Genomic DNA, 23,467 nt, shown 5'->3' with positions numbered 1-23,467 from the left:
GATTAGAAAACGTTAGTTACACTCGACATTGGAGGAATAACAATACGATTTTATTTTGTGGGAGGAAAACCTTTTTCTTTCTTAACCAAGTGAAAGAAAAAAGCTCACACATTTCTTGAGGCTTTATAAAAGCTCCTCAAGGCCCAACCAAACTTGTGTTCATCAGGCCCAAAAGACACTGAAAGCCCATTCCTCTTGTCCACCACCTGCAGCCTCTCCTCACTGAACTTGCCAACCAACCATCCCCAAAACCACAACCCCAAAGCCCCCCGCCGGCGATCCCCACCCACGATGGCCGGCGAGCCTCCCCCCACGCCCGCCGGCGCGGCAGCGGAGCCCGAAGCCGAGGCCGAGCGCCTCCTGGCGCTGGCCGAGGCCGAGCTCTCCGCGGGGCGCCTCCGCGCGGCCCGCAAGCACGCCCGCCGCGCCGCCCTCCTCGACCCGGCCTCCCCGCGCGCCGCCCTCCTCGCCACCGCCACCAACGTCCTCGTCGCCGACGCCTCCTCCCACTCCGCCGTCCTCCTGCTCCCCGACGACGACTCCGCCTCGCCGATCTCCGCCTCCGCCCTCCGCCGCCACTTCAAGTCCCTCGTCAAATCCCTCCGCATCCACCCCGACACCGCCGCCGCCGCCTCCCCCGCCGTCGCCGCGGCGGTCGAGGAAGCGCTCGGCCGCGCCGCCGAGGCCTACGAGGCGATCACCGCCCCCGCCCTGCCCACCTTCTGGACGACCTGCGCCGGCTGCCGCCTCCTCCTCGAGTTCGAGCGCAAGTATGTGGGGTACCGCCTCACCTGCCCCTCCTGCCGCCGGAAGTTCCTCGCCGCCGAGGTGCCGCCTCCGCCGGAGGCGGAACCCACTGTTCCTTCACCGCCCCCGCCGGCCAAGAAGCCCAAGACCGAGAAGCTGGAGATGACGCTTGCCGAGATGCAGCTCCAGCTCGCCAAGAAGAGAGGGGCAAAGGTTTCCAAGAGCAAATCCAGAGTCGAGGTGGAGGAAGAGGACGGCGAGGAGGTTGTGGCGGAGAACAATCATTCCGACCTTATGGCTGTGGTGGACTCTGACTTCTACAATTTCGACGCTGATCGCGGCGAGAGGTGCTTCAAGAGAGGCCAGCTCTGGGCTTTGTACGGCGATGATGATGGCATGCCACGCCACTACGCATTGGTGGATGGGGTGCTGCGAGGCAGCCGATTCCGAGTCCAGATACGGTGGCTGGATGGGGGGGAGGGGAAGCCATGTGGGCGGTTCAAGGTTGGGAGAGCAGAGACTCTGCATTCAGTCAATGTCTTCTCGCATCTTGTCGCCTGTGAGAGGGTGGCGAGGGAGCTGTACCGGGTTTATCCCAGGAAGGCCTCAGTTTGGGCATTCCATGCTGACAAGGAGAGCAACACAGGGAGGGGAAAGTATGAAATTGTGGTGTTTCTCAGTGGTTACAGTGGGCAGTATGGTGCTAGCTTCGGCTATCTGGAGAAGGTGGAAGGCTTCAGGAGCATCTTCACACGCCGGGATGTCGGTACCCATGCCGTGCACTCCCTTCAGGAAGGTGATCTTGGGGCGCTTTCGCATCAGATACCGGCAAGGAAGGTGACCAAGGGTGAGGGATCAGCGCTGCCTCCTGGGGATTGCTGGGAACTTGATCCTGCATCCTTGCCTCCTGAGTTGCTGCGCCTCGAACCACAGAAATGACTTAATTGCTGATGACAAAGGTGGACGTGTAGAGGATTGACTGCATAGCATACGGAGGAAGGCTGTTGCTTTGGTCTGCCATGTCAAATGGTGTGAGGGTGCATCTGCTTTGCCAACTCTAGCTGGGCATTTGCTCCATGTTTATGATCCTTCTTCAGGTAGGTGCTTAGATAGCATGATGATACTTGTAGGTGTTTTCGAGTGTTCAGTTCTGCTGCCCACTATGTATGAAATCATCGAAATGAATGATCATTTGGTATTGATGGACTAAACACTACTTCCTCCATCCCAAATTATAGGTCATTTTGGGTTTTTTTAGGTTCATAGAATCTAGACACACCGCATATGTAGGTGCATGGCAAAATTTATGGATCTAGAGAAGCCAAAATGACCTATAATTTGGGACGGATGGAGTACTATGGTATATGAATGATTCTTATGAACTGGTTCCATGATAATAGTACTAGTCGTGTACTTTTTCAAGCAAGCATTTTTTTTCTTTACCTTTTGTATCCAGATTCTCTTAGGTGTTCAAGCAGGGCAGCAGGGACTAGTATTTTTCTTGTCATGTTGGTCTGGAGTTAGCAAGGCAAATATGTTGATGGTAGGGCAGTAATACTATTGTGCAAATGAACTTGTGACTGGATGTCACGGGCAACCGAAATCCCTTCATCTGCTCCCAGTTTTGATGTTTGTCCATCAAAGGTCGTGCATGGAATGCCTCGTCCAAGTGGATTTCAAATTGCTTCCAAGGATAACCTGCAAACGAAATCAAGTGTATTTGGAGTTATTTTATTCAGCAAGACTAGTTCTGCAACAGAGCTGACTCTGAATCTTGGTGGATCGTTGGAGATGGGAAACAGTTCGATTGACAAAGGATTATGACTTCATTCAGAATTCTTCTTACTGAAGGCAAGTCTTGTACTGTTTCTCTTCCAAACGATCTTACAGTTAATTTTCTTATAGACGAATGCACCGGTGATTGACCAAACTTGTTGTCCTCGTAAATATTTCCTGGAGCGATGCACAGGCCAACCAACTGGAGTCAAGATGCATGCAAGGCATGGAACATCACGAAGTGTTTGTTCCGGCCAAAAACAGACATTTCTTTGGGTGGTCTTTAGGAGCAAACACTAGATTGACATTACTGGATTCATTATATATAACTTTTTTCATTTAAATGCTTTGTATAGGAATCCTCTCCTTGCTTTTCGGATAGAATTGAAAAGCTCAGATTATTGCTAGTTTGTATAGGGATCCTGATCCATACTTCACAACAAACAAATAAACTGTGTAAGCAAGCATACAAACAAGAAATGTGACAAATATTTTCCTCTACCATCTCTGCATAAGTTACTTGTTAATACACTCTTCTGTTCCCTGATCGATAACAACGCATGTTGTCTTTTTGACAAACTGACAAATCAAATGTAGTATTTGTTTGAAAGAAGACATAGGCACTCTCATCAGAAGACGGAGATGCCGTCGCCGGCGGTGCGCGTGGCGTCTCGGCGGCCTCACGAGCGCATCCCGCTCACCTACTGGGACCTCGCCTTGCTCCCCGCCGACTACCTCCAGTACGGCCTCCTCTTCGCGCCGCCACCCATCTCCACCGCCGACCTCGTCGACCACCTCCAGGCCGCGCTCGCCGACGCGCTGGCCGTTTACTACCCCGTCGCCGGCCGCTTGTCTACTGACCAGCACCGCGACGGCAAGGGGGACGTCGTCGGCTGCTCCGTCTCCGTCGACTGCGCCGGCCAGGGCGTCGAGATCCTCCACGCCGTCGCGGACGGCGTCGCCGTCGCCGACGTCGCCCCTCCCGACGCCGACGTCCCCGCCGTCGTCCGCTCCTTCTTCCCGCTCGACGGCTCCATCAACTACGAGGGCCATGAGCTCCCCCTCTTCGTCGTCCAGGTCACCGACCTCGCCGATGGCGTGTTCGTCGGGTTCGCGTACAACCACGCGCTCTCCGACGGCGCCGCCCTCTGGGACTTCGTCAACGCGTGGGCCCGGATCGCGCGCGTCAGGCTCGCGCCGTTGCCGCGCAGGCCCCGGTTCGAGCGCTGGTCGCCGGACGGCGACAGCGCGGCGCCGGTCGTGCTTCCCCTACGCTACCTGGCATTTCTGCTGACCAAGACGCAGTCGCCGCCGCCGGAGCTGCGCGAAAGGATGCTCCACTTCTCGGCAGAGTCTCTAATAGCGCTCAAGGAGCGGGCGCGGCAGGAGCTCGTGGCGGCCGGGGACGAGGCCGGCGCGGCAGCCGTGACAACGTTCCAGGCGCTGAGCTCCCTCCTGTGGCGGTGCGTCGCGCGCGCCCAGCGGCTGAGGCCGGAGCAGGAGACGGCGTGCCGCTTCGCCATCGACAACCGCGGGCGGCTCCGGCCGCCGCTCTCGACGGGGTACTTCGGCAACAGCGTGTACGCCATCTCGGCGGAGGCCGTGGGCGCGGCGGACCTGCAGTCGCGCGGACACGGGTGAGCGGCGGCGGCGGTGGGGGGCGCGGTGGCGGCGCACACGGACGCGGCCATCCGGGCGCGCGTGGCGGCGGAGCCGGCGCTAGTGCAGCCGGTGGCAGCGGGGCCGCTGCACAGGAACGGCGTGGTGATCGCGGGCTCGCCACGCTTCGACGTGTACGGCTGCGACTTTGGGTGGGGGAGGCCGCTGGCGGCGAGGAGCGGGAGGGCGGCTAAGTACGACGGGAGGGTGTCGCTGTTCCCAGGGCGGGAGGCCGGTGGCAGCGGCGATGTCGAGGTGGCGCTGGCGCCGGAGCACATGACGGCGCTGGAGAACGACGGCGAGTTCTGGGCCGCCGTGTCGCCGGACGCGACGCATCAGCTGGCGAGAAAAATGGATCACTAGTCCAAATTGGCAAATTATTGTTCAAACAAAAAAAAAATCACTATCAACTTGTTATCGTGTGTTGTCGTTTGCAACATCCATGCCAAAATGCATAATCTTGGAACAGCAATGTTTTTATGCGTGTATCATATATGCACTTGTGTATCTCCTATCAATAAACAACTAAATTTCCGTTGCATGGCGAATAACATCTGTGGAATGCTTCGACCAAAATGATGTAACATAGCCATTTCACTTCCTTGAATTACGCAAATGCTCGGTATTACTTTGTCAAGACTGGATCAACCAAACTACCAAAGTGAAACATACTGTCCATTCGACTAACAGTTCATTGAAGAATCCTGGGTTTACAAAGGTAATCTGTGAGAGATCATATGGATACTCAAACATTATGACAGTTCCAAACATTAAACCGCACTGATCAGCGACCATAATCTGGGGCTACAAAATCTTAACCACTTGGTTCAGCAGTTGCTTATCCAAGGAAGTTCATGATCACCAGGTGGAGCACCAGATTGCACAGAACAAAGTCAGCAAAGGCCCTCTCCGGGGGAAGGTCCTGCACATGGTGTTTTGGCACGCAATGTCATGCCAGATTTCAAAAGTAAAATGATCCTAATAGATGAAGATGAAACTAGTGTTACCTTAAATTCCTTGTTGTCTTTGTTCACTTGAATACGGAGGCAAACTGAAAAAGAAAACAAAAGGTTCAAGTACTCTACAGTGCAACAAAGATAAAAGGATAACCAGAACTGACTGATAAGGGAAAAGAAACACCTACCAGCAAGTACTGCAGTTCCTATGCATGAAAGGACACCTGAGAGGAAGGAGTTGAAGGGGAATGACCCAACTAATCCCATGTAAGCAACCTGTTTTAGCCACACAAAACAGCATAATCATAAGTCTCTCAACGCATTTGTATTAGCATGCCAAGGGCAATTCCCAGCTATGTTGCAAAAAAAATGACTGAAGAGAAGAGCTGCAAACTGAATAACAATGTTCAGTTGGTAAAAAGCAAGTGCACATGAAAACTTGTACTCAGAACTTGGTTCTTAAAAATGACAGCTACTAAGTTCATCTACCCAATCAAAGATTGAAAAAACATACAGTCAGCAACAAGTACACTGCTACGCTACACCCACACAATCCAGTGGCCAGCCGATAGGCAGAGCAAAAAATTTGCAAGTCGATAGCTTGTTGTAATAAAAGAATTACACGGTATTAGTCTTTAAAAAGTAGCAAATTCACTCTTTTTTTCTGGTGCCTGCCTACCCATTGTTATATTATGACAAAATGACTAGGTAATGTGACTTGCCAAATTTTCAACAAATTCCATATATATTTAGTTAAAATCCACACCTAAGAGGAAATATATCCAGATGTAAGATAGTATACGCTATTAGTTGATCAGGTAATTTTTTGAAACATCTCACTATCCAGATAGAAAAATCCGCAACAGGAAATATCTCTAGGTACAAGATGGTATACACTATAAGTTGGTCAGGCAAAATTTTCAAACATCACCAGACACTAGATTACTACACTATGCAGATGTGAAAATCGGCAACAAGAAACATTGGTAGATACTAGGGTACACACTAGAAACTGTTGAGGTTAGTATTTGAGCCTCCAAATCTGTTTGAAGTGATATTCACAGCAAACACAGAAATGTTAAAACTTACCTGAATAAGGGCAGTAGCAACAGCACAAATCACGTACAGGTCGATAATCTGCAGAAATATCAGCGCAAGGAGTTGAAAGGGTCAGGATCAAGCTAATAATAATTGAAACCACAGGTGGCAGTGGAGGTCAAATGAAGCAACCTTAAGATTTGTTGGTGTGGCAGCATATGCGTTGCTGAGGGACTGGATCAGAAGCTTTGCGTCGCTCGTGGCCCTCGGCATCTTGAAGAAGCGTAGTCTGCCGCTCGAAGCTAAGCGGAAAGGACAGGAAGCAAAGCATAATCAGATCGCCCGGACATTAGCAAAGCGGATCAAATGTGGAAAAAACTCTATAAACGCTAAGATACGGGCATCAGAGCATCTCCAGCAGTCTCCCTTTCCCCAATCCAACAACCATATTGGGAGAGTTGATAAGAAAATAGTGCTCCAGCAGTCTCCCTTTACCTTTCCCTTCTCCAGGAGCTGTGACTCTCCCAATACGGTAGTTGGATTGGGATGAGATTGTTGGGAGACTGCAAAAGCAACTCTCCCAATAACGGTGAAAGTGATATTGGGATATCCCTATTAACTAGTTATTGGGAACATTTATTGGGAGACTGCTGGACATGCTAAGCAGTAATTGTGGCTGCACCTAGAAATTGAATATTTGTTGTTCCCAAACTGCGAAAGGGGACACCTAATTCGACAGGGCGGGGCGTCAAAATCCAGGCAAGGTTGAAGACAAGATTTCCCGACGTTGCATCTCTCAGATCGTTATAGGGTTTATCGCAATCCTGAGTTCCTAGTGGAGAAAAATTGAGAAACGGGGCATACAGACTGGCACGGCGCGCAACCAGCACGAGTAGAAACGCACGAATCGCTCAAGATTTATCGCGCGGGCATCACAGCACGCAGTACAGCAGGGATGAGAAGGCAGGTGCTCCAAAACCCCGAGCTACTACATCTGGCAGGCAGCGGATCTAAGCCCGACGGCAAAAGATGCCGTGATCTACGCAGCAAACGAGTCTGTGAACAAGAACGCAGCAGACCGGAAGGAGCTGCGGCGCCCACCCAAGAATGGGTGAGAAGAAGGCCTAGATCTGATGGGCTCCGCGAAGAGGAGATCCCGCGGAACAGGACGAGCGATCCAGAGAGGTAGAGTAGGGTCGGGGAGCCTTACCGAGGAGACAAGGAAGAAGATAGGTGGCGTCGCGTGCCCCGGTGCCGCGCGACCGCCGGGAGGGGAAGAGGAGAGACGACGACGGCGAGTAGGAGGAGGCGACCGACTGGCGACTTGGTGGAAGGCCGAGGCAGATGACGATGGTGGGTGATGCGAGCTTGGGCCTCCGTACCAGAGGGATTAATGGGCTCTTACACTTTTGAGCCCATTATTTATTTTAATAGGCTTTGAGCCCAATGTTCACTGAGGCTGAATGGGGGCTCCTATATAACTGAGATTTCATGATTTGAGTCTCAATCCGCACGCCTTTCAGAATTTTCTAAATTCAACCGTGGAAGCTGGTTAAGCTTGACAACTTTAAAACCCCATTAAGCTCAATTAATGTATTAAATCAAAATCTCAACAAACTAAATTCAATATTTTGTAAAAGTTAGACCAACATCAGAAAATACTAGATTCAACATTTGCGCAAATAACATATCAACATTTTGAAAAAAATTACTCCGTTCAACATTTTCCACTGTATGTTTCAACATTTTGACAAAATAGATTCAACATTATTCAAAACAAAAATCAACATTCCGGGGGGGAGTTTTTTTTTTCTATCTTCTCCACCGATCACGGTAGGCCGGTGGCGGGCTAGCGGCGCACCAGCGCGGGCGGTGGGGCCAGCGGCGCGCGTGGGGAGGGCGGCGCCCAAGCACGACGGCGGGGCCGGCAGCGGGATCGCCGTGAGCTGGGTCGGTGCCGTCCGTGCGCGATATCAGGGCAGGGAAGGCGGCGGCGGCTACGCGAGCTGGGCCACCGCCTGCGGGGGAGGCCGGCGTCAGGCCGACGAGGCCAGCACGCACACAGGAGAGACGACAGCGGTGGCTTGGGGCACTGCTGTGCAAGGGTTCAGCAACGGTCAATGATGCGTGCACGAATCTCATACGTTGGAAGTCCAATAACAGAAAAACTACCGGAAGTTATATAGGTCCTGTTCGGTTGGACTTGTAAACCGGCTGAAAAGTTGAAACGGCTGATTTGTTGGGAGAAAAAAATACTATTTGGTGGCTGATAAACCGGCTGATAAGCTGAAGCGGACAGAGCGATAGCTTTCCATTCACCGTAATCATTTTTTCCCTAAAAAAATCATCAGCATTTTTTGAATCCCGTTGACTGAGCGTAAAAGGGGGCATTTTTATGTTCAACGGACACACGGAGTGTCGCTGTGAATCTCCCTATCTAAACCTCTCTATCAATCTCTCTCGCTCGTACATGCCAATTCTTCATGGGTCACAGAAAGGTGTTAGCAAGAGCTCTGACCTCTTCTTCATGCCGGTGCAGCACGCGGTCAGACAAATCCGTGTGGAAGTGGCGTGGTTGCTGGCGACAGCCAATTGCCTGGTCTTGCAGACCCAGCAACGCCACAAGTCTGGTAGAGTAGGTGCCGAGCTTTCACTGTCCTTGCTGATGACTTGACATGGTACATGCCAACTCAGAGTAGCCAATGAAGCACAAGCGGCATCCCAATACCCAGAACACACACAGCTAGCCAGGAACATGGAAATTTGTACTCGTTTCATGGTCCAACAGAACCAATTCTCATATTGGTACAGGGCAAAAATTAAAGAACAAAAGAACTATGGTAACTCATGATATATATAGTACTATCAATTCCAACAAAAGCACCTAATCATTTCAACAGTCAGAACTTCCCTTCCCACCAGCGCAAGAAATTCATGCAAGAGTGATCGCTCACGGGAACGTGAATGATCCACCGATCTGGGAGTTCTGCGACGGCGGGTTGATGGCCACCCACAGCAGCGAGATGGTGATGGACAGGAGGCCTGCCCAGACGAAGACGATGGTCGGCGTCCGGCCCCTCCTCCCCATCAGCCCCTTGGCGAACGGGTACAGGTGGGCCAGCACCCAGAAGCTGAAGAACACACCACCCAGGAGCTTGCTCCACTGTGGGATCTCGCTGTAGATGGTCCGGCTGAACCCCACCGCGATGGCGATCAGGTTCACCATCATGATCACGATTGGCGGGATCATCAGCGAGGTCCACTTCACGATGTACAGGTCCGCAAACTCGTCGTTCTCGTCGTCGCCGCCCGACTTGGATGTCAGCGTGAAGGAGATCTCAATGCCCGCAATCACCTTCAAAAGCCCCTGGAGCACCGCAGCAAGGTGGGCGCTTGTACCTCCGATCAGCCAGAACTGCTCGTTACGCCACCACTCTTCCAGGCTGATCCCTGACCACTTGATCTCCAACACTGCCAGAAGGCACAGCGTCAGGGTGATCACCAGCAGGTAGGTCAGGAAGGCCACGTTGAGTGTCTTCACGATGAACTGCCCCGAGAAGAGGGAGAGCGCCGGCAGGAAGCAGTAGACAATGAGGAAGATTGATGTGAACGGGTAGATGCCAACGTTCAGGTATGCAATCCTCTGAAGGAACTTCATCTTGCGGCTTGCGAGCAGCGCATTGTTGCGGGAGAAGAAGATTTCCACTGAACCAGTAGCCCATCGGAGCACCTGGTGGAGACGGTCAGTGAGATTGATGGGTGCAGTGCCACGGAAGGCATCGCGCTTGGTTACACAGTACACTGACTTCCATCCACGGTTGTGCATCCGGTATCCAGTGACCACATCCTCTGTGACTGAACCATAGATCCAACCGACACGGTGGCCCCACTCAGTCTTGTCTTCATACCAGCATGAGATGACACTGATGGCCTCAGCAACTGTGGAGGCATCAAGAAGGTCCCGGGGGACAGTGAGAGCACCCGGAGGGCGGCCGTTCTTGACACCAGGGTGATCAGCTAGCGGGCGCCCTTGGAATTCAGCAATTGGAATAGAGTTGATGAGGAAGTTCGAGTTACCAAACTTCTTGGGGAATGATGACATGTTCATTTCATCCTCATCAAAGTCTGCCATACGCAGTGCCCGGGTTTCTTCCGGTGCAGCAGCTGAAGTCTTGACCTTGCGTCTCTGGGGGAAGCAACAGCTGCAGCAGCCACCATGTTCCTTGTCGCGTGGAGGGTCAAATCCATATAGCGCAACACGGCGGAAGAGACAGCCAGTGCCCACATAGACTGGTCCCATGAGACCATCCAGTGCACGCATGTTGACATCAAAGAAGACAGTGTTGTGGTTAGCATACCGATCTGATGGATCAATGCCCTCGAACCGCTGTGGGAACTGGACATAGCCAATACGGTCACCGCCACGATCCATCATGAAGCACATGCCTTCACGGAAAGCTTGGGAGTTGTAAACATAGTGGTCACAGTCGAGGTTGAGGATGAAGGGGCCATTTGACATCACAGCAGATGAACGGACTAGGGCATTCATCGCACCAGCCTTCTTGTTGTGGTCATAACCAGGGCGCTTCTCTCGGGACACGTAGACCAACATTGGCAAACGGATGTCAACCTCAGTGAAATCAAGAGGTCTGCCTTCTTCACCAGTGCTGCCATACAAGGGATCATCACTAGGAGGTTTCAGCATCACCTGTAGCACAAAACAACAACGATCAATTGTGTGCCTTTTCTCTTGTTGACTACTTACTAGAGTAGCAGATTTAACTATATTTCCTACTGATTATATGCAGCTACCAATTTTTTTTCCATAGATTTAACTATATTTCCTACTGATCATATGCAGCTATCAAATTTGTAGATTTGCCAATGCTGTACCAGAGATGCTTAAATTCTTAAGTTGTGATACATTCTCTACATGTATAGGTAGAATTAGGAAAAGAGAATATGTATACCTGAATTATTCCAGCATGGTCACCACGTGTGTGCTCAGCAGAAGGCTGGATCCAGGTACCAGGCCAGTGCGTGCCATCAGCCATCCAGGTAGCTTTAGGGATCTTAACAGGCTCCACAGCATCATCAAGAGCAGTCTCTCGCTGCCTCTTCATCGCCTTAATTTCCTCCCTGGCATGGTAAGCATCGGAGCGACGGCGGATTGACTCAGGCAGCCCATTGATCCTGACCTTGAACTCATCATACTCCCTCTTAACCCTCCTCCTATCCTTGACAAAATCCTGACGAACCTTATTCTTGTATGGATCCCTCTTCAGATTGAAGTAGCTCTCAGGATTGCGAGGCTCAATGTTGTGCTTGCGACAGAAAGGAACCCACATGTTGGCAAAACTAGCAGCTTCAGCCATGGCTTCAAATGTCAGGAGAGCCCCTCCATCATCAGAAACATAGCAAGAAAGCTTCTCCACAGGGTAGTCAGCAGCAAGGATGGAAAGGATAGTGTTTGCTGTGACCAATGGCGGTTCTTTCTCTGGATCAGCAGTGGACACGAATATATCAAGCCCTGGTAGATCTGATCGTCCAGTAGGGTTCGACGGTGTTGGGGTCTCAAACTTGTCTTTGAGGACAGCAAGGTCGGTTGCTCGGTTCACAGGGCACAGCTTTGGCAACTGATCAAGCAGCCATGAAAAGCCAAACCAGAGTTCACAAACAACAGACATGCCCCACAGCCAAATTGCATCCTCATTCTTGTGCCTAATTCTCCATGTAAGGAACAGACCGAGCACGGCCATACGGATTAGAATGAGAAGCCTGCAGGAAGCAACAAAACAAGGTTAATCTACAGAGCATTGTTATGAAACAATTGTGTATCTATGAGCAGAACTCAATGGAAACATGTGTGCCAATGCAAGTATCTATTGCGCTGTTGAGGATATCAACAGTCACAAGTTGGGGAGCGTTCAGAAATTTCAACAACAAAGACATACAAAATTGAATATAGTACTAAGTGTTAAGTTCATATGTTTGGAAGATAGTAAGAGATCTGAAGAAGCACAGATCTAAGTATCTAACAGCTCACCTAACCTACTAGTTTATTCAACAGATGCTACAACATAACAACTGGGACTAATCTACACATCCAGGTCCAATCAAAGTTTGACTAACAATCAGTGTAGCATATTTTGAACATAAATAAAACCAAATGGATCATAGACAGAACAATGAATTTCAAATCTGATGATGATCAAAGTAGTCTTCTATGTGCACATGTACCCGATCAAGATTCATACCTGTATGGGCTAAGGATGCCAGCAGGGATGGAAAGCTTCCGGGTGAGCGGCCTCCATGGCTTGGTGGTGAACTCGGCTGGCTGGCCGTCGGCTCCACCTAGGCCGCCTCCACCACCACCACCGCTCTCCACCTCATTCTCCTTGGGCCATATGGCATTGCCATACCCATATGTCCCTTTGGTCTCAAAGAGCCACCGGTTGTGATCCCAGTCCCCAGTCTGGCTCCTGGTCAAGGCCTTCTGCGACCGCATTATCGACAGCCGCCTCTCCATCCTGGACGCGGCAGCACCACCAGCACCGGGTGGTGGTGGCAGCGACAGCGTGGCCCTCGCCCCAGCCGCGCCGCCGACCACATCCTCCAGCTCCGTGTTCTTGTACGGCTCCTTGCACCCAGGGCAGACGCCACCACCGTTCTTGACGGCGTCGCCGAAGCACTCGGCGCAGATCTTGAAGTCGCATTCGCAGGGGAGGATGTCCTCGCCGCGCTCGTCGCTCATGACCTTGGCGTCGCATCCGTTGATGGCGCAGGAGGATCCCTTGGCGCCGGCCATCTGCGGGTGGCTGGCCTCGGACTCGATGACCTTGTCCATGAGGTGGGCGCGCGTGACGCTGTTGAAGCCGCCGGTGAAGAGGGAGTTGGAGACGTACTGCTCCTCGACGCGGGCGGAGATGGCGGGATCCATGGGCTGGTTGTCGGGGGTGGCCGGGATGTGGACGTGGTAGCTGAGGAACTCCTGGTGCTCGGGGGAGAAGTCGCCGATGCCGCCGACCTCGCTGTCGAGGTCGTCGCGGGAGTAGCTGACGTAGCGTCCGGAGTGGGTGCGGCGGGCGAAGGTGACCATGGGGCGGTCGCCGGCGGGGGCCTGGGCGCCGCGGCCGTCCTCGCCGGAGTAGGACATGCGCGAGAGGCGGCTGCTGTTGCTGTGGCGGAGGACGCCGCCGCCGCCGCCGTTGGAGGCCATGGGGGAAGTGGAGCTCGTATCGGTCAGTGGTTGATCTGCGCGAGCAGGAACAAATCAGATTAAGCTTGAGAGATTGATGAGAAAGAGCAATCCTTTAACACGCATATATGAATGAAGAAAAAATGGTAATTTTTTGGTAAAAGATCAAAAGTTTCCCCAGTGGAAAGCAGCGAATCGGACAGGGATCGAGAAAGCCGGCCGGAACCCCGGGTCAAGATTCAAACTTGGGCAGCGAAACGACACGGAGGAATGAATGACGGGGCCGCACAAATCTGACGACAAAAGGCGTCGCCTCGCCGCTGCGCGCAATCCAAAGCAAGAAAGGAGCACGAGCACAAACGCCACTCGAACGGAAATAAAAATCCCACCTTTTAACTGAAAAAAAATCCCCCAAGATTACAACAACACTCCCACGGATGAACGAATCGATAACCAGGCACCCACGAGCCCGCAGATGCAGATTCGAGAACACAAGAGCTAGCGCCAGCGGGTTCTTACCATTCGACTTCGAGTCGAGGACGAGTCAAACGCGCAAGCAGGTGAGGTGAGAGTAATGGCGGCGGATGCCCTCCTCCAGTCCTCCTCCTCCTCCTTGGATGAACAAGTCTGAAGGAGCTGAAGGGGCGAGGAGGGGACAAGCCGGCGGTGGCAATGGAGAACGGAGCGAAGGGGAAGGGGGAGGGGGAGTACTAGTAGTAGTGGGGATGGGAAGGGGTGGGATTTGGTAGCTCCGAGTGGGGAAGAGGAGACGAAGTCCGCAGGAAGGAGCAGGCAGGAGGAAGAACGGGTAGCAGACACGCACGAGCAAGGACGCGGAGGAAAATGGGGGAAACACGCATCCAACCGCTTGCATCACATGGACATGGGACTGAGCAGACGAGGAGGCGGTGCCAAAAAAATTCAAACAAAAGGGGAGCGGCTTGGCCTTAAAGCTTCTTTTGGCTTGCTTGGGTCATCATGTGCATACAAGCAACGGCACGGAAGCGCGTTGCAAGAGCCAGCCAGCTGGTGCGGCGGCGACGTTTGTTTTTCTTTTTCATCTTCCTATGTTGTTCTGAGGATGAACATAAAAGGATTGCTTGCTGGAAACATTGGCGCAAGTTGGCACGGTAAGGATTTGCAGCTGGTCTGGGCTCGATCGCTAGCAAGCAACACGCAAGCTGTGTTTGACCGAACGATGATCAGTTTGATTGGGGACGTTTGGATGCCACGGGCTAAACTTTAGCCCTGTCACATCGGATGTTCGGATACTAATTAGGAGGATTAAATATGAGCTAATTACAAAACTAATTGCAGAACCTCTAGGCTAAATCGCGAGATGAATCTATTAAGGCTAATTAATCCATCATTGGCGAATGATTATTGTAGCACCACATTGTCAAATCATGAACTAATTAGGCTTAATAGATTTATCTCGTGATTTAACCTAGGGGTTCTGCAATTAATTTTGTTATTAGCCTATATTTAATACTCCTGATTAGTATCAAATATCTAATGTGATAGAGGCTAAAGTTTAACCCCCGTCTGCCAAACACCCCCTCAAGGCTGGCCGGCTTGGGCGTTGGATGGACAGTTGGACTGCCGACTGCATGCTATTCAGGAGCAGCAAATGGCACTTCCAGTTGCAAGCTGGGAATACGGTAGCTACGATGCTTCATGCTTTGCTTCTGTTTGTTGCTCCCCGTCACCAGACCAGAGCAACAAGAAGCGGCACTCGTTGTTTATGTAGTGATGACGACATGATAGTACTTATATGATTTCATTTTGAATGAAGCCTGCGGCCGGCCGGCCAGGGTACGGTTAGCTTGTTTCATAGGAATAATCCAATAATCATGTTTTATTAACTTCATCTGCATGCAATGCATGGACCACACTGTACTGACGTGCATCTCGACCGATGCATGTCAAGCCTCAACACTATCCATTGATTGATCCGTAAGCTTGTTCATCTATACCCAGGCCGGCTGATGGCTCCCTCTTTTCCAAATAATAAGTCATCTGAGCTTCATGTTAAATATATACAATCAAATAAATGCACTAGCAATATAATGTATATCACATGGTGTATCTAATGAAATTAATTTGATATGCAGTATATATTTGTGAATTTTTCTACAAATTTGGTTAAAACTAGATAAGTTTGATTTAAGGTAAAGCTAAAAAAGACTTATAATTTAAAAGTAAGTACATACAGCTAGTAAGTACTTATCAAATTCACTTCGATTCGGATTGGATTAAGCATGGTTTCAGAACAAAACCAACAGCAGCAGCACCACAGTCCCACACTAGGCGTGCACTTCCTTCTTTCACCTTTACGAAGGTCTAATTTAAGCAACTCCAGCAATAACCCTTAAATCAAGCCTCCAAAGAGCAAATAAGGTTCTCTCTATTTTTTAGTGGCTAGGAAAATATCTTCCACTCCAGCAATAGCCTACAGACCCATCCCCTGAGTCCCTAGGAATGGAGGAGGGAAATTTGGAGATCTCCCCAAAATAAGGAACCTAGCAGAGAGCCTGCTGGAGTCCACTTTCTTAGTTTGGCTCTTTAAATTTAGAATAGGGTTGCTTCGAGGTCGGCTGGAGTTGCTCAAGTCTAGTAGCCTCCTTTGATTTCCCTTGTGGAAAGACTGCAAAACGTGCAGCAACAAAAAAGAAGTCAGTCTAAAAAGTAGTTAGTTATACTAATCTATGATCACTAGTGCTGGTGTGGTGTAGCACTGGAGTATGGTCTGCTCCAAACACAGACGGTAGTTTATCTATGTTTATTTCACGGATTTAAAAAGACATAGTTTTACTCGATCGCTACGACCAATGCCGTACGCGTTCAGCTGCCCCATCCGTCAATTCGTGGCAGCTTTGGTATCTGTCTAGCTACGGTGCTACGTAAACAAGTTGATAACATACCATACACGTAACAAGGTCCCATTTGCGGGTCATAGTAATTAAAGTAATACTCTAATTGATCTCATAATCGTGAGGTACATTATTCATACATGTGCACAATGTTTCATGCTAGCATTACCGGCTCCACCACCATCTCAACAATGATGGCTTCAAATTAAACCACACATGAAGATATCCTTTTTTTTAATCCTAAAATGTAAGACGTCCTACTTGGCCACACAGTCATGAGGAAACTAAACAACTATTGAGACGCTACGGAAAAATGATGGTGTCACGGTCATTCATGTATGTGCTGGTGATGATGGTTGCTTGTTGCCATATGGCACCACATGGATGGATCATGTGAAATTTGGTGCAGCATATGCTTAATTTGACCCAGTTTTAATTTGCTTATTAAGTATAGTTGGAGGGACCGGAGCTTGGTTGATGGAGATCGTGGACCGGGTCAACTCAGCTTGGTATGTATAAGTCCATATCGTCATTTTGCTTATTTTGCAGTAGTTAGTCTACAATTTTTTCCCTAACATAGGTACAGTTAATATAGATTAAATTAGAACATATAATGGACCCCCTCTCAATCCTTATCTGATGGGCCAAATGTTTCTTCCAACCATCATAGAAGTTTTACAAAAGGGTTCCTCACTTGTTCATGATTAACTCTCAATCCTAAAATCCTCGGCACTTCCTATCCGCACCGCTCGGTGCGCAGGCACAATTCATCGTCCACCCCTCACTCCCTCTCTCAGTCTATCTCCAACCGTGGCTCTTGACCCGACATGCAGCGCCGGCGGCACGGTGCCCGTCTCCCCCTCCCTCCATGTCTGTATCCAGATGCACCTAGCCTATACTCCTGAGAGCATCCACACCCAAACCATACTGTCAAATATAATTAGTGGGTGTACAGTTACTCAAATTGATATTGTATCCTTTAATTTTATTTTATTGAATGTCACCACTGCAACCCACGGGGTTGTCGCATTTTATTACACAACCACCAAGAAATAATGACTGTAGTGTATCTTGTGGTGCTCTTATATAGTGCCATTATATATAACCATTGGGACCGGCAGAAATAGCTGAAACATACACAACAAATAAAATGAGAAAAAAAATCTCTCTCCACCTTAGCTTCTACAGTAGAAATGGAAGGCGCCGGGATATAGTTCACCACTTGAAGGTACTTTCCATCTGTTATAACCACCATGTTTTTCTGCTGAGATTGCAACATTAGTAGTTGGACACGGGAGAATGATGAGTCAACGCATCATTCTCCCATGTCCAGCTAAACCATGAACTAGGTGCTAAATATTAAGGGGGACACTACCTCGGATGTATGTAGATTGTAGTGCAAAGCTGGGAGCCCGTGTAGTTCCAGAGAATTGCTTCTCCTTTCATTGATGCTTTATTTATGGTTCAAGTGGTGTTAGATCTCAGATGATGCAAATGAAGCTAGCCATTTTCGTTTTGAGTGTGCTCCACCTAATTATTGGTATCGCTCAAGACCTCGGATGGATGCATATCTTTTACTGCATAATATGGTGCTCCATGCATACGCATCACAAATGTAGGGTCCGTAACATTGTATACCGTAAGCTAAAAATTAAACAGAAGCGGCTTCACATTCTTTCTTTTCTCTCTCTCTCTTATAAGGAAATTTTTTATGGAATCCAAGGTTTTTTACATCGAGCTGATACAAACTCCTTGAACCATACTAATCAAACAAGCTGGGGGTGTACCCCTGATAACTAAGCAATGCAAAGGAGAGGCACAGTGATCATTGCCATGACGAGTAACGTAAGGTATTTTTTTCTGAAAATTAAATTGAAATTGAGTGCCCCCAAATTGCAGGTGGAATGCGGCTTCAAATTAAAAGGTACGATTGAATTCAATAGAGCCAGCCGTTCAGCTTGCCATCACTAGGAAAAGGAGGTTAAATACAAAATGAAGAACAGACGTACTATGTACAATAGGAATGGAAGGCGCCGGGACATAAGGTCACCACACACAAGGTCACTGTCTTACACTGGTCCACCTTGGTGCCTTGTTGGTTGCATTATGTTGTGTAATTCATCCACGCATGGTACTGTACCTCGTGTGTTGTTGCGATCAGGGACGGAGCCAGTAGAGCCCTAGCCCCCCTAGAGCGTCTCCAATAGTCTAGCTTAGAGATAGTTGAATTAATATTTTACTTATTCAACAGTGGGAAAAAAGAAGAGATCAGCATGAAGGTAAGAGATAATCTCAAACGTTTCCTGATGCACTTCTCTCTCACGCAATACTCAATGTTATCTTCTCTCCTTCATATTTAATTTCTTAGAGATACTGCTAGCTCGTACCACTGGAGACGATCCACCCCTGGACTGCAGCCATATTGCGTTGCAATGCAAAAGGAACTAAGGAGGTGTTTGATTCTAGGGACTCAAGTTTAATCCCTAGCACATCGAATATTTAGATATTAATTAAGAGTATTAAATATAAGTTAATTACAAAACCAATTGCATAAATGAAGGTTAATTTGCAAGACAAATCTATTAAGTCTAATTAGTCCATAACCATGTGATGCTATATGTGCTAATCATGAATTGATTAGGCTAATAGATTCGTCTCGTGAATTAGCCATGACTTATACAATTAGTTTTATAATTAGTTCACGTTTAATTCGGTATTCAAACATCCAATTTGATCCGAACTAAAAATTAGTCAATAAATCAAGCACCCGTATCACAAACACCCACCAATAACTTCAACGATGCTGGCCACCGGTCAGCCCAACGGACGGGCGTGTGGACCCCACCACCACGCGCGGCGGGGTGGGGCCCAGCACGGAACATACTGCGTCCGGTCGGGCGGGTCGGCCGCATTCCCAGCCGCGATTTTATATGTGGAGCCGGCAAAGAGATGGGGCGCAAGCACACCTAGTAGAGGTACAAGCATGCAGCCCATTGAAGGTTGACGCCTGGTGGTCCTAGGCCAACAATCGTTCATCCATCCCGTTCCGTCCAGAGTCCAAAGCCACGGTGAGTCCAGCAAGGAGAGAGCTCGGGGTCCAAGGTTCAGGCTCAAGGTACGTAGGAGACAGAGCTCCTGCTTGACGGAACCCATCAAGGTAGGAGCATCTTGCCATCGGCTACGCCACGCGCTCGTCGGAACCCAGCTGCGCGCGACATCCCTGCGCCGGACGGCCGCGACCGTAACTCCGGGGGAGGCATCGTCGCCGAACGCCTCCATCCCTGCTGTAGTTCGAAGCTCCGTTGCCGTCCTCGCAGAGCTCGAGGCCGGTCCCGCGCTCCCACGTCGGTGGCGCAGCCGTTAAGCTGGCGAGGACTCCCCGGCGACGCCACTGGCACGCCGAACTCGAGCGACTGCAGGAACGTGTAGGTCCGGTCATCAGCGGGTACGCAGAACGGGAACCGGACGCTACCGCGCGACGCCGTGACCTGCACGGCGACGAGGAACGCCGGCCCACCCTTGGCCCCTCCTGCTCGTTGGATCAGCTTCGTGCGGCCAAGATCGAGCGACCTGAATTGAATAGTTGCAGGCGGCGATGATACCGGCGACATCGGCCGTGACCTGACTAGCTCCTGCGACTCGTAGCGCGCGCGGTTCGTCGCCATGTGCATGTTGCACGCCGGTCGCCGGCGACTCGCAGCGACCGTGACCGGATCAGGGTTTGCATCTCATCACGTTGGCTCGTTGAAGCGTCCTTGGCAAGATGCGATATCCATTATCTTGGGTGGGATGGTACGTAGCTAGTGATGAGCTGATGATCGATATCCATTGACCGGCTACAAGTGATGTCAGAGTGGTTCCCGCGATCGAGCTGAAAGCTGCGGCTACTTAATCTCACTGCTTGATCACTCGCCTATATATAGCAGGCAGCAGAGCAGCAAGAGCAAAGCAGAGCCAAGAAGAAGAGCAGAGCAGAACAGAGCAGAACAGAGCAGCAAGAAGAAGAGCAGAGCACAACAGAGCAAAGAAGAAGACCTCCCCTCGTATCCTCCACGTTTGATGAGCTGCTTGATGGTGTACCAGTCAAAAATGCTGAGGCCACTTTGCATGCAGTCACAATTTCCTTTGTTTTTTTGCTTGTTTCAGCTGACAAAGTTGGTATGGAATTAATATAATCTTGCTCCTAGTGTATATAAGCTAGTATACTTCTGCAACTTTCATGAAATTAAGCTTACTTGGTGGCCTCCAGGCATGAGCTTCACGTAACATCCATACTAATCGTGTGATTGCTTGGTTCGGATACCAAGACTTTGTGGCATCCGTATATACTAATACCTGCCGGCCTGATACATAGCTAGTATGAGGAAGTTGGCGTGAAACTGATCTGACTCCTCTATCTATCTAAGTAATCTCTGTGCTGCAATCAGATTAAAGCGACTACTAAAAGAATGTAATTTTTTTAGTTTACTTGTGCCCTGGCCCGCCCACGATGACAATGGGACTAGACGTGGTCAGCGAAAATCTAAGTCCGGAAAAAATTCCGATCAGCTTGAGCCCACCAGACAATTTATTTGATTTATTTTTCAATAAAAAAAGCAAAAGTCCAAGGCCGATCCGAGAATGCAGTCCAACAATGCTCGTGGGATGGTCCAAGCCCGACCCGAGAATGCAGTCCAACAATGCTCGTGGGATGGTCGTGGGTATGAATTTTCGACCCGAAACGAATAGGGATTTTTTTTAACTCGACCCGAAACTTGCATCCTGGCTACTATGCGTGAATCCGGCCCATCCGGTTGCCTCTCTCTGCCCGTGGCCGTCACCGTACATAGGTCGCTTGGATATGGATAGTGTGTGTCGATGCATTTGCTCTACATCTGATTTGACCTGATGCTGTTGCAGTAATGAAGCAAGGTAATGTTGAAAGCTTATGAGAATGAATTGATCCAGTATGTCTGAATTGGCTGCCACTTGTCCCAAAAAGAAAAACAATAGCGTCTAGAACGCTAGCACCAACCTTTCCAGGAAACGAAAGTATATATACAAGAAACATTTAAGCAAGGCACCTAGATGTTTTAAAGCTCCCCATCTGCACACCCTTCTCCAACTCCGGCTTCATTCCGACGAGATTAGGGGCGCCGGGGTTAGGGGTTCCGGGTTTTCAGGGTGGTTGCTCACCGACGGTCCTAGAGGGAAGGCCGGCGGCGGTAGGCCGCCCCGGTAGAGGTGGCAGGCGTGGGGGTGGTGAGGCGCAACTGGCTGGGCGGTGGTGGACAGCGGTTGGGCGGTACTAGGGCGGGGGAACGATGGCGGCGGCGGCGGCGGGAGAGGCTGGAAGGTGGCTGGCGCGGAGCTCCGGCGGTACCATAGCTCGCCCGCGCCGGATGGGTGGAGGCACGAGGGGGTGGCGGGCGGCGAGCAGAAGAAGCACGACAAAGAGGGCAGAAAAATCGGGTGATGGGAAGCTCTAAAACACCCGGGTGACGGGTAGACACTGAAACGGACGCGAATTCCCATTTCTGAGAATTCAAGCCTACGCACCTCGGTGATAGTCCCAAGATGGCTATTACATGTGAATTCCTATCTCAGATAGTACAAATCCATATGACATAGAAATAGAGAGAGAAATATAGTATAATATCATCATAGATAACATCAGTACGAGTACATCTTAGTGGCACATGCTGATACAAGTCCATCAGGACTGAATCAAGAAAGGTAAAATATATACGCAGCGAAAACAGAAGCTATCGCGAACTCCATCTTCACAGGCAACTCGAGCGAAGCACCATCGCTAGTCCTCCCAGCCGTCGTTGTCGAAGTCGTAGTCGGGCTCCGACCCTGAAAAGACAGCATCTACCCAAGAAGCGGGTAGGCCATCTCAACTCCCAAAAGCAGCAAAGCCAAGGAAACAGAGGAATTATACTACATGCATGGGTAAAAACCTATGTATGACTATGGTAGTTTATGTAGCAACAATAGCAGCAAATCAAGGAAGCAAAGCACATTATCCCAAGGTCCACACCTCCATCAAGGAAATCTGCACAAAATACCGAATCCTTCACCCAAAGTCCAGCATCCAAACACGCTAGGTGATGTTAGAGCTCCCTTCCCTCACATCTCAACGGCAAACGCCAGCCTATCTCAAAAAGAGGGAAGGTAGAAGCACAAGAGAATTCTAGTCAAAAGTAGCGGTAGTCAACAACACTATCCATACCACTAGACATGAACTATAGCTATAGATTTATACACTCTGCAGAGGTTGTACAACTGTATCCGCACGGGTGGAGCCTGAATGGTAGCTAGTCATCCAAACCCCACCTAACAGCCGGAGCCATAGTAAGTGGATAGCTCTCTCCTGTTTTCTCGAGTCTGGAACCGTCCTCAGCTGCAGGGCATGCCGTCACCAGAGAGGACCTCGAAGTTGTGAAACCTACCCATGCTGGGGTGCATCCTAGTCAGAGCAAGCCAACGCCTCAAACTCCATACACGATCCTCCAATCCGCCTACAAGCAGAGCATTATCCACTACTAGTCTCGGGCCAAACCCCGCCGAGACGTAAATGAGCAGTAAGTACGAAAAGTAGCTGCTATGACAGGTGGTAAACTGACTCAGTCCTTAAGCGGCTGAGAGCGAGCACTCTACCAACAAGTACTTGCCAAAGCACTTGCTATGTACAAGTACACCACCTGCTTCTCAGTAACAAACAAGGTACCCGCCATAGGTACAGGGTATGGAGAGAGTCTAGAAAGCTCTCTCCTGGCAAGGCACTCCTTAGTACCAACCATGACTCACTCCCACCTAGTACACATCAAGGATTCACACTCACCAAAACACATGCGGAGTGTTCAATATATCCTCTCACCAAAAACCATGGCAAATGCCCATCCATAACTCAAAAAGCATGTATATGGATAAATAAGCGGTGGACTAGCTAGGGGTCTGTTGCTAGTCCATAAAAGTAGATAAACAAGGAAACATGGTAAATAATTATCAAGGCATGGCTAAAATATTGGCTATGCAACCCATCATCATCAAGCAAGCCGTATAAGTAAAGTGCTAGCAACTAAGCATGCGTAGAATCTATATGATTGGGAGTGATATGACACCTTGTCCGTAGTCGATCGGTTCCTTCTCGATGTAGTCGGGGTCTTGAACATCTTCCGGGTTGTAGCTCGGGTATGACAGAACGAGATATGATGAAGCGTAAATAAAACGACATT

At 49.9% G+C, this 23,467-nt stretch overlaps 4 protein-coding genes across 4 annotated transcripts; 2 read left to right on the top strand and 2 right to left on the bottom strand.

The window, feature by feature from the left end:
* The first annotated feature begins 223 nt into the window (after positions 1-223).
* Positions 224-3,024, top strand: LOC117852100 (uncharacterized). Its single transcript, XM_034734043.2, has 2 exons — positions 224-1,844; positions 2,204-3,024. The coding sequence occupies exon 1, from the start codon at positions 292-294 to the stop codon at positions 1,684-1,686; it is 1,395 nt and encodes a 464-aa protein (XP_034589934.1). The 5' UTR covers positions 224-291; the 3' UTR covers positions 1,687-1,844; positions 2,204-3,024.
* Positions 3,025-3,165: 141 nt separating this feature from the next.
* LOC117852101 (uncharacterized acetyltransferase At3g50280-like) lies at positions 3,166-4,545 on the top strand. Its single transcript, XM_072293130.1, has 2 exons — positions 3,166-4,160; positions 4,278-4,545. The coding sequence occupies exons 1-2, from the start codon at positions 3,166-3,168 to the stop codon at positions 4,543-4,545; spliced, it is 1,263 nt and encodes a 420-aa protein (XP_072149231.1).
* A 213-nt stretch (positions 4,546-4,758) lies between these two features.
* Positions 4,759-7,546, bottom strand: LOC117852104 (dolichyl-diphosphooligosaccharide--protein glycosyltransferase subunit DAD1). Its single transcript, XM_034734045.2, has 6 exons — positions 7,387-7,546; positions 6,369-6,478; positions 6,228-6,275; positions 5,327-5,414; positions 5,190-5,233; positions 4,759-5,104 (listed from the first exon to the last, which is right to left on the bottom strand). Exons 2-6 carry the CDS (start codon positions 6,447-6,449, stop codon positions 5,021-5,023), a joined length of 345 nt encoding a protein of 114 aa, XP_034589936.1. The 5' UTR covers positions 6,450-6,478; positions 7,387-7,546; the 3' UTR covers positions 4,759-5,020.
* A 1,374-nt stretch (positions 7,547-8,920) lies between these two features.
* LOC117852282 (cellulose synthase-like protein D2) lies at positions 8,921-14,272 on the bottom strand. The gene is made up of 4 exons (XM_034734298.2): positions 13,894-14,272; positions 12,434-13,430; positions 11,147-11,954; positions 8,921-10,884 (listed from the first exon to the last, which is right to left on the bottom strand). The coding sequence occupies exons 2-4, from the start codon at positions 13,393-13,395 to the stop codon at positions 9,127-9,129; spliced, it is 3,528 nt and encodes a 1,175-aa protein (XP_034590189.1). The 5' UTR covers positions 13,396-13,430; positions 13,894-14,272; the 3' UTR covers positions 8,921-9,126.
* Between the last annotated feature and the right edge of the window lie 9,195 nt (positions 14,273-23,467).

The sequence above is a fragment of the Setaria viridis genome, chromosome 4 (genome assembly GCF_005286985.2).
Source record: "Setaria viridis chromosome 4, Setaria_viridis_v4.0, whole genome shotgun sequence".
NCBI lineage: Eukaryota > Viridiplantae > Streptophyta > Magnoliopsida > Poales > Poaceae > Setaria > Setaria viridis.
The sequence above is the reverse complement of the archived record's forward strand: the minus strand, read 5'-3'. Positions and strand labels throughout refer to the sequence as shown.